At 39.7% G+C, this 14,374-nt stretch overlaps 1 protein-coding gene across 1 annotated transcript; it reads right to left on the reverse strand.

Moving 5' to 3' along the window:
• Nucleotides 1-407: 407 nt before the first annotated feature.
• On the reverse strand, nucleotides 408-14,057 carry GLT8D2 (glycosyltransferase 8 domain containing 2). The gene is made up of 9 exons (XM_009956440.2): nucleotides 14,039-14,057; nucleotides 12,386-12,481; nucleotides 11,029-11,197; nucleotides 9,349-9,466; nucleotides 7,242-7,326; nucleotides 3,564-3,676; nucleotides 2,712-2,878; nucleotides 1,409-1,521; nucleotides 408-580 (listed from the first exon to the last, which is right to left on the reverse strand). Exons 1-9 carry the CDS (start codon nucleotides 14,055-14,057, stop codon nucleotides 408-410), a joined length of 1,053 nt encoding a protein of 350 aa, XP_009954742.1.
• Between the last annotated feature and the right edge of the window lie 317 nt (nucleotides 14,058-14,374).

Consider the following 14,374-nt stretch of genomic DNA (forward strand, 5'->3'; position numbering starts at 1 on the left):
GTTTAATGTGGGCTAGACAACTAAAGATAGCTTGGATGTACGCAATACTGCAAGTATTTCCTGTGAGGATTTTTCTACCAGCGGACCATGGAGTGTTATTTATAAAGACCTTACGTTAAAACACACCGCCTGGCACTGAATTTCACCTCTGTAAACGTTTAATGAGAAGCTTCATTGCCAAGTGAACTTGTCTCTTCACCTTACATGAAAGTCAAGATAATCTGAACTGTGGAACTATCATTCCAGACTCCCTCTCCAGCCATAGGCACACAAAACTGATCGTAATTTCTTCATATATTTAACAAATACTTTGTTTTCTAAAACCAGTTAATTATACAACATGTTGCATCTCAAACTATTACATGCTGCAAAACGTAGTGTATGGATGCATTTAAGTGGTTTCAGTATCAGCTATCGGGACGAGTTAATTTGAACTTCCCTGAAGGGTCAGGAATAAACCAGTTTTCCCAGAGATCAGTGTGAACACTGGGATAGTCCCAAGGTTTATATCTCCCATTCCAATGAAGTAATTTAGCTTCTTGAAGAAAATGCTCTGAGTAACGGGTATCGGGACTCCAACCTGCATGGGTAGATTAAAAAAAGAAATAAAGAATCCAGTTTTTAATAATGGAAGGGTGAGGCAAAATCAATTACTTTCTTTAAGAAGTCTGATAAGTAGGATTTCACCTAATAGAGAACTACTTGTATGACAGTCGCTTTTTTCAGCTTCATGCCTCTAATGCTGCATTAGCAAAACGACTCAGCAGGTTTCCTCTCCCTTAATGCTTTTAACATCTTGGCATAGCTGGGGTTAAAAAAAAATATCTTTTACTATTCATTTTACTACACCAGCTAAGCCATTATCTTCTTCCCAGGATAATTCACTATTCCCAGGTGAAAGACAACCCCATCTTCCAGAATGTGCTGGACAGACAAACACTGCCAGGCATCCTGTCTTCCACTGTGCCTACTAAAAGAGTGTCTGACTTTTTTCAGTCTCTCACTGTATTCAGATCTTTCACACATTGTTTTCTATAGTTTATGACAATACAGGTTAGTTGGTCTTCAAACATGTAGCTTTGTCCTTGGTATTTATATTTTTCTTTTTTTTTTTTTTAATCCAATTTAATGCCTATTAGGGTTTGGGGTTTTTTTGTGAGGGTGCAACTATTTTGTTTGCTTGACCTGTGAAGATAATTTGCGTAATAACACCTGTGGGAACCCCAGCATTCTGCCCTGCCCTGAAGGAAGCAGGACTAATGAGCGCTGGGGGAAGCAGGGATTACGCACTGTGGATCTGAGGTATAAAAAGTAACGCACTGAGGTAAGGTAACGTAAGGTCCTACATTGGAATCTTACATACCGCTCACTTGAGCTCCAGCTGCAAATGGTGCGAAGTTAAACTTACCAAGATGCCTTATGTGCCACATAGGATTAATAGTGGAATACCTTCCATGAAATACAATCAGCATTGGAGAGGTTGCCACGCCTCCCCCAAGGGTGCTGCTGTAGAGGTTTTCCCTGCAAAAGAAAAAAAAAAAAAAAAGTTCAAAACCTCAATCAAAGAACCTTTAGTACAAAAGACAGAAGATTAAAAAAGTGGCAAAATTAAAAATAATTTTGAACAGACCAGTTTTCAGCATATTCCTTCCTAATGCTGCTAATTGGTTGTATTTGCAGCTCCAATTCCTGTTAAGTAAACAGGAGGGAACCTGGGGAGTACCGAGAGATGCTTAGAGGCCACAGAACAGAAAAATCATAACCTCCCCTCAAAACTGGGTTTCAACTGCTAAGCGTTTTATTTCACTGTCATTTCAAAATCCAGCTAAAAGGAACATGAATGTGGTATTAAGGTATAAAATCAACATTACAGATAAATTTGCAGTACAATAGTACTGCAATAGTACAACGGAGTTTTTTCAAACACTGAAAAAGCACAGAAATAGCTTGTCAGGACACGTTACGGAAGCAGAGTAAGAGGAAGACATTTGGCTTTTCATTTGTTCACATGCTTATCATTTGTGTCTCTCCTCTGCTCATTTCTGAAACTAACAAGTAATGGCCACAGTCCAATAGCACAAGCTATTCAGTTTCAGTTTAGCCTTACTAAATGGAAACGTAACCCTTCGCAGAGAAAGAAAATATATGTCAAGTTTGCAAATACAGGTTAACAGTGAACTAACATAAAAAATGAACAGTGATTTTTTCACTGTGTCATGACTTATTCATGGTCAATGCCAAAAAGATACCTTAAATGGCAAGTTTTGTTCCTCTACAGAAAAAGAAGTGGGTTTTATTGGTATTTAAGAAATTAAGTGTCCAGTTACGGTTTGGCTGACATTACAATAGGAGGGACCCCACACAAAGAAACATTCCTCCTTCTTTAAGCCAGCCTCAGGAAGGGAAGATGGAAAGTTTGCTAGATGCCAAGTGAGGTTGGTCACCCAAAACAAGAACCACGTGTTCTTAGCGTCCCTCAGGATTAAGCGTGATTTGCGATTAAACAGAAGACTAAAATGCCAGGTGGCCATTTCCTGGTACACAACTAGTCAGATTTAAGCAAAGGGAAATTCTAGAACATGAGTTACTTTGCTTGATGAGATCCCAAAGAAAGACTGTTTGGAGATAAAAAAATTTTAAGAGCTTTTAAACAACAAAATAAAACTGTAAACTGAGTATTAAAAAGTAAAAGGCTAGATTTGTACACATACTCTACATTTCTTTGCATCCACTTTTCCAACTGCTTTGTAATCCGTTGATGTTTCCATTCAGTCATGTTAGCAACAATTACTCCGGGATTAAAGGAGCAGGTGCTGGGGCTGATGCCAAGATCTCTGATGGCTTGCTTTCTGTAGTCCAGGAATCCCATGTACGTGTTCTAAGAAATAAAAAAAAAAAAGTATGTTTATCCCCTATGCGTCTCTATAAAGATAAGTGTAAAGGCATCTCTTTACCCCTCACATGGAGACTAAATACGAGCGCCCCAAGCTGAGTTACCTGTCTTGATTTCCGTATGACACAAGGCTGAAAGGCAGGATACTTCCAGATACTAAATTACTTTTTCCACAGTATTGTTCCATGGAAGTTTGATAACGCTCTTCCCTCACCACATGTTTGTCTTTCTGTAGCTCACTCCAAATGATGTAGCACCACGCTTGTACGGCTGTAATGCTAGAGGGACTCACTGACAGTTCCGGGGAACTCGTCTCAGGAATTAGCCTTTAAACTTGTTTTCTTAAGTTTCATTCCCAATTTGACTAATACAGATATCGTAAGTTCTGTATTAATTAGATGTTCCCCAAGTGCTTATGATCTACTGATAGCAAAATACCAAATGTAATTTAGTAGAATCCAAAGAACAATAGCGATATAAATTATTACAAGAAACAACTCTGCATAGCATTACACAGCTACTACAAAAAGTAGTTCTTAATTAATTACCTGTAAAACTATTACAAAACTATTAAAAAAAAATTAACTTTCACTTTGGGGAAAACTCATAAAATCATCTTACATTTGTGGGTAAATACATTGATTACTAGAATTCCAAAATGGCATCTTACCTGCATCCCTACACTTCTAACCATTTCATGTGTAGAAGGCAGATCACAATCATCTGAAAAAGCTGCAGCATGGCCAGGAGCTAACTTAGTATCGTAGAGTTCCTGGATGTCACCTGATTGCAGAAAGGTCAAAAGCATAAGAAGAAACCTACATCACTGCTACAGAGTTGATATAGGATAACTTCTGTTCTCATAGATGTTAGTTATGAACGCATCAAGTTTAGGGATTGCCCAGATATTAACGCAGGCTGAATTTTGTAATATGGGACAACTTTCAAATTTGAGTCCTGTACCTGGATGTCTAAGGTCTATCTTTAGATATTCTCATCAGTATTCCACAAATCCATATTCTGGTCTGAATGTCCAAAATCAGGTATAGCAGAAGCCGATTACAGTGGTACAGCAGAAGCCTGGTTACAAAGTTCGGCATTCATAGCACTGGCCTTGGGATAGGAAGGGCACAGGCAATTTTTCTGAGCCTCTTTTAGTCCCACAAAAGTGCCACTTCAATCTCTTGCACAGATCATGTTTTTCCTGGTGTCACTGTGTTCATACCTCCTAGTAAGATACCTGGATTCCCAGCACTGGCTAGCTGAAATGTGCCTGTCACACTTGACCATCTCTGCTGGCTCCACAGACCAGACATTTCCCTTCCTGACAGAGGGAAATAACACCATGCCTGGCATCTCACTCATCACCTGACTAGCACCTACCCATGATGTGCCAGAATCGTTTCAGGTCAGGTGGGAAGCACAGCGCTGCCACAGCAACTGAGTGAGGCTGCATCCAAAGCCCCTACAGCTACCAGCTTTGCTGCTGGGCATGGGTCAGGCATGTGTAAGATAAATTATCTTGGAAGGCCACATATGGCCCAGTAGCCTGAGGTGAGCTCATTAAAAGACTAATAAACAAAAACATTCCCCATTCTGCAAACACTGGAACTACTGTTTTTTAAATAAGCAGAGATTATTCATTTGTCTGAACTCATCAGCTGGTTGGAAAACTTGTTTTAGGACTCATGTCCCACCAAGAAATAGAATTTCAATTAAAGGGACACTTAATTGTGAAGATCAACATGCCTTGCTAAGTATATTCTTCTGATTCTAAACAGCTTCTGCTTTTCAAGAGAATAGCATAAAAAAATGAAAACAAACAAACAAGAAAACCCCGAACAACTCTGGGCTGACACCCCCAGTTCAGTATGTTTCATTTTTACTGCTTTGCAGAAAGCAACGACCAACAAATAAACGATCTCAAAGCTGAACCCCGAAAACCCCATTCACTCCTTGTTCTGTCAGAAGTCTCATTCACTCCCCCTGCAGAGAACTCTGGCAGAGAGCACACGCTCACATTACAGCTAAGACACAGGGAGCGGCTGCCAGAAGAGGCCCTGTCCCTCCCTCACACACGTCCATCTCTATTCCCCTTTTCTGGGCCCTAGCATTGCGTGGCACAAGGGTGAGCAAGATAGGCTGGCTGAAGCAAAGGGAAAAAAAAAAAAAAAGATAAAAAATTATTGGTTTTGGGTTTTTGTTGTTTGTGGGGTTTTTTTACCACTAGTCTTCTGCCAGGTCACCCAGATGAATCAGCTGCTCCTGCAGCTGCACAGCTGTAGATATGACACGAGTTAACAGGAGCTGCCTGGGGACAGGAGAGGCCACTTCCCTCAGCAGCAGCCTGCCACAAGCTGTAACACGGAACAGCACCTTCATCCAGCTGGCATAAGCTGACACCCCTAATGAAAGAGAAAGCCCTGCCTCCCCTCCTCTCCTAGCTACACCGCCTCGACTCCTACCAGGGAACTACTTCAGGCTGAGAGTAACCACGCTTCTGGGGAAGGCCTGCGCAGGTGCCAGGAGAGATGCAGGGGAAGCGGTGGGCTCAGTTTAAGGTGAAGCTGGAGTGTAAATGAAGGCTTCAAGAACCTTTCAAAGAGTTGAATATTGCTGTTGCCCGTCAATGACAGACAGAACAACAAAACCAAAACAGCAGAAGTACACACGCTGAAGTAACTGTGATAAGAAGTCTATGGCAAATCAAAATGAGACGGGCAGAGCAGACTAATCATATTTTATAAAGCAGCTAACAGCGGCCCCTGTAAGCGCAGATGTTCTGAAATAAAAAATAAAGAGACAAAACTGTAAAAAGGTGCAGAGAAGGTCCACTGGAGAACAAAATTATACTTTTGTCATGTGTAAATTCACTGATCTTAATGTTCTTGCAGCAAAGATTAATTTGGGCCAAAAAGTTTATTATAGTTATACTCATTCCTTTCCAAAGGAAATTTTCATCGAAACATCCCGTTAATGTTTAACAAGGATAGGTAAAATGGTTTTGTTATCCCTGTGTGCTGGGCTTGGCTAGGATAGAGTTGATTTTCTTCATAGTAGCTCATATGGTGTTGGAGTTTAGATTGTTGACAGAAAGGGTACTGACAGCACTCTAATGTTCTAGCTTTTGCTGAGCAGTAGTTGCACAGCATCGAGGCCACCTCTGTTTCTCCCCCTGCCCCTGCAGTGAATAGATCGGGGGTGCGCCATAGCCTGGGAGGGGACACAGACGGGCAGCTGACCCAGACTGACCAAAGAGCGATTCCGTACCATGAAACGTCATGCTCAGCCACAAAGGGGGAAAGAGGGGGTCTTGGTGGGCGTTAGCCAGCTTTTGCTTGGGAACTGGCTGGGCATCCGTCTGCTCACCGGAGGTGGTGAGTGATTGCCTTTGTGTCAGCAGTTTCGTTTTGTTTTCTTTGCTCTTCTTCCATTGATCAAACAATGATTTGTTTACTTGTTTTATCATGATCCTCAAGTTTTCCTGCTTTTATTCTTCCTTTCCTCTTCCCCCATCCCACTGGGGGTGGGGATGGGGGGAGGAAGGGAGTGGGCAGCTGTGTGGAGCTTAGGTGTCCACAAGGGTCAAACCACAATACTCATTCAAAAATGCTATAAAATAACAAGAAAACAGTATGATAAAATAAGGGAGGACAACAACTCTACAGAGAAAAAGATACATACTAGGAAACAGATGAGGAAAAAACCCATAAATTAATCTTTTAAAAAAATCACAAAAAATAATTGTTCCTCCAGTTAGATTTCTTTGTATGGAAATAAAAATTAAAAAAAAAAAAAAAAGATTTTTCAGGATTTGACTGTCTTCTAACTGCTCCCATTTGTCTAAGAGCTCTGAAATCTTTGATCATGACTGCAAACTGGTATGGATTCTGAGCTGAAGATGCTCAAAATCGTATTTTGAGTGTTTGGAATTTTAACCCCCTTATTTGAGTAAATTCCCCTTGGTCTCAAGAACAGCAATTCCAGATAAGGAACAGGTAGCATTTGTGGGAATTCAAGTACTAGCAGGAAATGCACGTCAGATACTTGACAATAAATATTGCAGCATCTAATTGAAATCCATTATATCTTTCAGTGATTGACCAGATTCAATTAAAATGAAACCCATATATCCAATTTTGATCAAAATCAACTATTCAAAAGATATCTGGAGAGTTCTTCTTCACACTTTCCTTTAAATAAACAGATTATTTGTAGTTTTGCTGGGTGCAACACTCCCAGCAGCTGCCTCAGTTTCCATTATATCTCATATTTCTGAATGTCTGTAAAAGCTGCAGTAACTTTGATTTTAATTCTGCTACAAACTGCTTTTTGGATGACAGCTTACCTTGAACAATGATATCATCATCCAAATATATTACTTTCTCATGTTTCTGGATAAGCAAAGGAAGATAAAATCGAACGAAGTTCAGCTATTAAACAGAAAAAAAAGGTAAAGACCAAATGGTACAGCTGTTTCATGTAGTAGTCTCACACGTCTATCTCTATTAACAATCAGTTTTAACTTCTTTCCTCACTGAGCACTAGCCAGTGACCATTTGCTTTCTCTCCCCCGGCTTTACTAGTATCTTGAATCCATTATTATTATCATTTATCCCTATTTTATTTGGCTCTGACCAAGCAGCCCAAAACAGTTGCTTCTTCACAGAATCACACAGTCATTTAGGTTGGAAGAGGCCTTTTGAGGCCATCTTGTCAACCCCTCTTCTCAAGCAGGGTCCACCCGAGCAGGCTGCCTGGGATCATGCCCAGCTGGGTTTGAATATCTCCTCAACAGCCTCTCTGGGCAACCTGCTCTAGTGTTTGACCACCCCCACTGTAAAAAAAAAAAAAAAAGAAAAGGTTTTTCTTGTTCCCAGAAGAAATTTCATGTATTTTAATCTGGGCCCATTGCCTCTTGTCTCTCCCCTCAGGTATTTACACACATTGATAAGCTCCTCCTGAGCCTTCTCCAGGCTGAACAATGTCAGCTCTCTCAGCCTCTCCTCATATCAAAGACGCTCCAGTCCCTTAATCATCTTTGCAGCCCTGTGTTGGACTCGCCCCAGTAGGTCCATACCTTTCTTGTACTGGGGAGCTCAGAACTGGACACAGTACTCCAGATGGAGCCTCACCAGTGCTGAGTAAAGAGGAAGGATCACCTTCCTAGACCTGCTGGCAATGCTCTTAATGCATTTTTACAGCATACATCATACAAAACACTTCAAATTTAATAGTGTCATCACTGCATGCCATAGGAATGATCAGATTGGTGGCAGAGATGTGGGATAACAATTTCTACGATAGCAACAAAGAACACAGCAGAAGGGAACAGGACTGAGATCGTAAGAACAATCATACTGACTCAGGCCATTTTACCCAGCAGCTGCCTTCAGCGGGTCCTAAGCAGATGCTCAGTGAAAAACAAGAATAGAGCAAGCACACAGAAAAGTTGCTCCGAGTATTCTCCAAGCTTTCAGCTATTTTCAGCTCAAGGGGTTTCCTGTACCAGATGTGATCTGTCTAAATATAAACTTCAGTCCTCACTGAATCCCTGTAAATTTTTACATCCACAAGACCTTTCAGCAAGGAATTCTAGAGGCTTATTACTCAACTGCATGAAAAACATGCAACAGTTCTTGTTTGTTCTGACTGTGACTCCTGCTAATTTAATCTAATGGCCATTAGTTCTTGCATTGGAAGAGACAGTGAGCAACCATCCCCCATCCAGTCCTCCAGGCCACTCAGTTCTGTAGGCAGCTACTATTTTCACGCTAGAAGTCACATTTCTAGGCTGAACAGTTTTAACCCAGTGATTCCTTGCACAAAATCTTTTCCATATATTAGAAATGTCAAAGGCTCAGAGAAGGGCAGCAGGAATAAGCATTCTGAACAGATCCGAACATTTTCTGGTGGCGCTACATCTTTTTCAGATAAGGGGACAAAGATTGCACATAGCATTTAGGATGAGGGAAAACTATGCATTTGTATCGTGGCACAATGATGTCCTCTGTTTTGAAGCTTACTCCTTTCCTAATAATTTCTAACATCTGATTTGCCTTTTCTGACAGCCAGTAATATTTAGATTAGTCATTAGCCTCTAAATTAACCCTGGACATGAGCAGAATGCAGCCAACTCAGCATCGTGGAGGCACAAAGAACACTATTAGATCTTCCCTCTAATAAACAGCGAATAAATTCTTTAAAGATGCGACACATTCAAATTACCAAATTTATGCCACCAAATAATGAGGTCCCAGCAAGACAGACAAGTTGCAAGGAGCTTGTTATAGTGCACCTTTCCTTCTTGAGGTGAGAGCGTAGCGTTTGGACCTGATGTGGCTTCTCTGTCTTACACTCCCCCTGTGTAATGGCACAGAGATCTAGGACATTTTAAAGCCTGTAAAAAGCATTAGAAACCCTGAAAATTTGTTATGTGGTGTTCATTTACTCACAGGCTGCAGTAGCTCTGGACGCGATGCATCTTGTCTGATTTTTCCTTTTAGTACCATAGGGTTGAATTCCACAACCTTAAATTTTATTTCTTTCAGTTTAGAATTTTCAATCCATTTTCTGTGATAAAAAAGAAAGACTGAGTGTGTGGCAAGTACTTCCAGTATTAAACCCACAGACTCATAGGAGAATAAAAGACCTCGAAATCTCACTCAATCTATTCTATCCCAGATTTGCACACAGATTTGCATTTGTTTAACCTGTTCTTTTAAAAAAAAAAAAAAAGACAAAAAAACCCCACCCAAAAAACTCAACAAAGAAAACACCCCACACCACTGCCTAAAACAGAGACTCCACATGTTGCCCAAACAACCCATCTTTCACCACTGTTAGCATTAAATGCTATTTTTTTAGGCTTTCTTGCTAAACTTCAAGACCATTTTTTCTTACCCTATCTACCGTGCTTCTAAAGCAGAGGTTAGTTTTCTCCATTTTACAGTTTTACATCTGTCAAGATGGCTGCCACATCACCTCCTAACTATATTTTCTTTAGATTAAACTATTTTTTTCATTATTTCCTCAGATTTCTTGACACCATTGCTTATTTTCTCCTCTGACCTCTCTGCTAAATCCTTCCTGAAGGCACCTAAAACTAAACACCACACTTTTTCCGATGCGTTAATAACGTCTGCAAGATCAGAAAAAAGTTTCCTCACATCTCCACATGTGGTCATATATGTCAATATGTATATCGACTATCATGCATGCCTTTTTTTTTTTTTTTAATCAGTGTGGTCAGTTATCAGTCACAATTCTGTAATTTTCCAGATGAGTGCTACCGAACTCCTGCTTCACCCTGAGCCAACACAATCAGCTATTCCCACCTATATTACTTTGTCACTACCTCTGCTGTATTTCATCACATTTTACAGTTCATTTTTCCAATTCATCATGATCAGTTTGTTTTCAGCTCTTGTCTTCAATATATCTGCTGTCTCTTCTCATGCCAGCTGCAGACTCATAAAGAGCGGTCTCCACTCTGTTATCTAGGTTACTGATGAACTGAATGTGAAAAACTCCCTGTGAACTCCACTCATTGTATCTTTTCACTTTGACACAAATTGCCAGTAACGCAGGCTACAGAACTGCAGTAGCCAGAGGTGAGAACTGCTAAGAAAACTGCTTTAATTTTGATTCACACCTTCCTCGTCTTTCAGACAGTGTTTGCAAATTTTAACACTCAAAGGTGCTTTCATTACAAGCCTTTTTGGGCCTCTGTTTATAACCTTTAACAGACCCTCTCAGCTGAAATTAGCTTTAAACAGCAAGTTTTTCTACCCTGAAGCTTAAGACACAGCACCAGATGAGAGGTAAGCGCAGTGCCACAGAGTGGGATTGATACCTTACTCCTTTTCTGCAGCCAATCTACAAAAGGCAGAAAGGCACTGGTATGGGCATGGTCTGGCTATTTCACACCCCTTTACACCAGTCAGTGCCTTGCATAGGGCAAAATGGTCCTTTTTCCTACACGTAGAAAACCCTGGAGATTGCTACCAATAGCACTATTGAAATAAAGGGGAGAAACGTTTCCCTGAAAAGTCCTCCAAAGTCTACGCCCATGCTAAGGAGAACAACAACCTGGTCCTAACTACAGCATGAAACAAAATAAGGCTGGTATATACCGAATATGTGGGATGGTAGTCTTCAGCCCAACTATGTAGAACAAAACATTAGCCTCTGTGTTGCTGTAGATGCTACTGATTGCTGCTACAGCTGCACCCATCCTGCCTGCAGCAGCGCAGATTACAACCGGGATTTCTTCTTCCATTTCCTCAGGACTCTCCAAATCAACTAGAAGAAACAAAAAAAATAAGAAATTTTTTATATCAGATCTGGGTCATAGGAATGAGTATGTAGTTCCATAAGCAGTGGAATCATATCACAATCGCCCCATTTCCTTACCACATCCTATACACCTCTGCATCTGGCAAGGAACACATCCTGAGCTGTCGCTAATCCAGAACTACATGCAGGTTGACTGGACTGTCGGATGCCTCCAAACAGAACATATAACAGAGTTCTTGGCATCTTCTACTCAGCAGAGGCACAATTCAGCCTGTCCTCCATGTAGCTGCTTATTCACATTAAGAAGTTTGAATAGCTTTGAGATTTCTACTTCTCAGTTATGTTTAGTACAAATTGAACAACATGTTCCAAAATTATCAAAGGAAGGAGGTAAGTGGAAGAGATGGTGCAATTGCATGAGCTTCACTTCTTTGGGAAGCAGGCTAGAAAGGAAGAGTGCAAAATTTTGTACCAGCAGGAAGTTGCTAATGATAAAAGGAAAAAAACCTCAACAATACCAAATCAGTTCACATTACTGCTAAGGAAGATTTTTACCCCTAGCACTGATTAACTTACAAAAGTTATATGGATATATTTATACTGGTTAAAACATAACCATTAAACTCATAACAGCCCCAACAAAAATATACTGGAGAAAAATGGTTTATACCAAGACAAAGTTTATTTACCTTGGGAACACTTAACAAGCTGTCAGTATAAACATTTAATACCAGTCCAACCATATCAACCCTAGCGGGTTTCTGTCACTATAAAAATTCCAGCCAAAACTTCTGCTGTAAATTATGTCAAGGTTTGATGATCTATCTGAAATGAACAGGTAGGCCAAGAACATTCCCAAAGGGGAAAGCTGTAATCAAAGTTTATTATCACTTGACAACTCCAATACTGTTCAGCACAAATAAGGATATACTCCAGCTTCCATCTACATCAGTGACATGTGGATAAAAATTTGAATTAGAATGACAATTCATAGTCATTACTATTGATCTCCTACTATTTTATTCAAGTAATTCAAAGGCAAAAGATTCCACATCCCAGACCAGATGCAACAGTGTGAGTAGCTCATCTACTCCAGGGCAAACATGATTCAGTAACACAAAAAGCACTGTTCAAATTAAGAGATAAGGAATATAAAACAAGAGCATAAACGAAACAGAGGTACAAGTCATTTACCTGTTTCACTCTTTAATGCAGATGGCACTTGGTGAACTTTGTTATACAGAATGGCACACACAGTTAAGACAAGCAGTAACAGTAAGATTTGGTTAACTGAAACGAAAGGGAGAATTTGTTAACAATCAGTATAATAACTAATTCCCAAGCACCTTTCTTAAAAAAAAATCCAATTTGCAACCAGTACATATCACAACCCATATTTGCTGTGTTTATCAAATTCTCCTTTCTCTTGTTATTTGATCAAGTTAAAAATTTTATGTTAAAAACATAATAGTATCTCTCCCCTGTTACAATGATTTCCAACTATGCAATTTTCATGGATAATTTGCTTACTAAATCATTAAGCTTCCAATATATATGGGTTATCCCTACTAAGAAATTCACATGTTTCTGAATTTTATCAGTAGCCTGGAACTTTCTTTTTTTGGCTAGTTTGTTGTTTGTTTATCATCACAGGACTTAATGAACTAACTATTTTTAGCTAGCCCTTTCCTTCTCTCACGCTTCCCTGATAAAACTGCAAACACAGGAGAAATTTTTTGCTGGTTTCAATGTTCAGATCTTCAAGGTGTATTTGAGCAAAATTCTAAAAATAATAGAAAAACAAATCCGGTATGCTACTGAAACCAGAAATGTTGCAAAATATTTGAAAATACCTAAGTATTTTGACACGGTTACTTTAATTAGTAAAATCGAAACAGCATGCAATAGCAAAGACCTTATCATATCATAGAACGGTTTGGGTCGGAAGGGACCTTAAAGACCATCTAGTTCCCACCCCCCTGCCATGGGCAGGGACACCTTCCCCTAGACCAGGTTGCTCAAAGAAATATCCTCACTTGCAGTTCCTACTAGACTATCTTGTACAAGTTTAAGTTACTCAACACAAACCAACCATGAGCAGGTACCAGGGCCAGTTTACTGAGTACCACAGGGAACCAGTATGTTGCCATCATCAGCAGTGACTTTGATGCGGGAGTTATTTGTATAGGACTACTTTGTTACTTTCACACCACCATAAAATGTATTTAAGTTGTGCAAAAGAGCAAAGGGGACAAAGTTTTGAACTATTTCAATCAAAAGGACCAAGAGGCCAGAACTGGGCATGAGAATAAATTGAAATTGGTAACCATACATCACTGAACCTGCAATAATTTAAACCAGCTGAGGAAACAGCTCACTGACTTCAGAGAAATTTTGGGTGCGTCACTGAAGGCACACACCAGTCCATTTTCAGTCACTGACCATGACAGCTGAAAAGAACCCCAAATTTCTTGGGGCCACACCTCAATTGCGACTATGAACAGCATTAATGTGCCAAGTTCTGTAAAAAAGCCAGGTTCAGAGCTCTAGGCACAACCCACACAAAACCAGCAGCTACCTGCACTCTTAGTGGGAAATTTCAGACCCCCCCCCAGCCTCATAGAGTAAAGCAGTGAGTGATTTTAAATTAATATGATTTATGGCCATACTTATCTGACTTAGTTAATATGAAAAGGATTATTTGTATACTTAAAGTCAAGCATAATTTAGCAAAACTAGAACTATCAATTTGCATGCAACTATGACAACAGTTGCATGATAAATTGCATTTGACATTTCTGTCCTCTTTTAGAAATATATATTTCAAATGTTTTTAATCTCTCTTACTTTTCTTTAAAAGAGCCATGTGTTCTGTTGGAGGAGAACTGTGATCTGCGGTAAAATAAAAAAACAATTAAAAAAAGAAAAAGAGCGAGAGAAATCATTAATACCAGCAGTGAATACTAGTTAGCTATTTCCAGGAAAAGGTTTTGCATCATCAAATTTTGCTGTTGACCTGGTGAAAGTAAAACCAAACTCCATCTTTTTAAATAACTTTATTGGAACAAATAACCAATATTCTGGGCAAGAACTATTACATATTTTAACTTAAGCTACTAATAGGTTGGAAAGAACAGCATTCTAATAAATTCCAACCAATCAACTACATCAGTAATAACTAAG

The sequence above is a fragment of the Leptosomus discolor genome, chromosome 1, assembly GCF_034619465.1.
Source record: "Leptosomus discolor isolate bLepDis1 chromosome 1, bLepDis1.hap2, whole genome shotgun sequence".
Taxonomy (NCBI): Eukaryota; Metazoa; Chordata; class Aves; order Leptosomiformes; family Leptosomidae; genus Leptosomus; species Leptosomus discolor.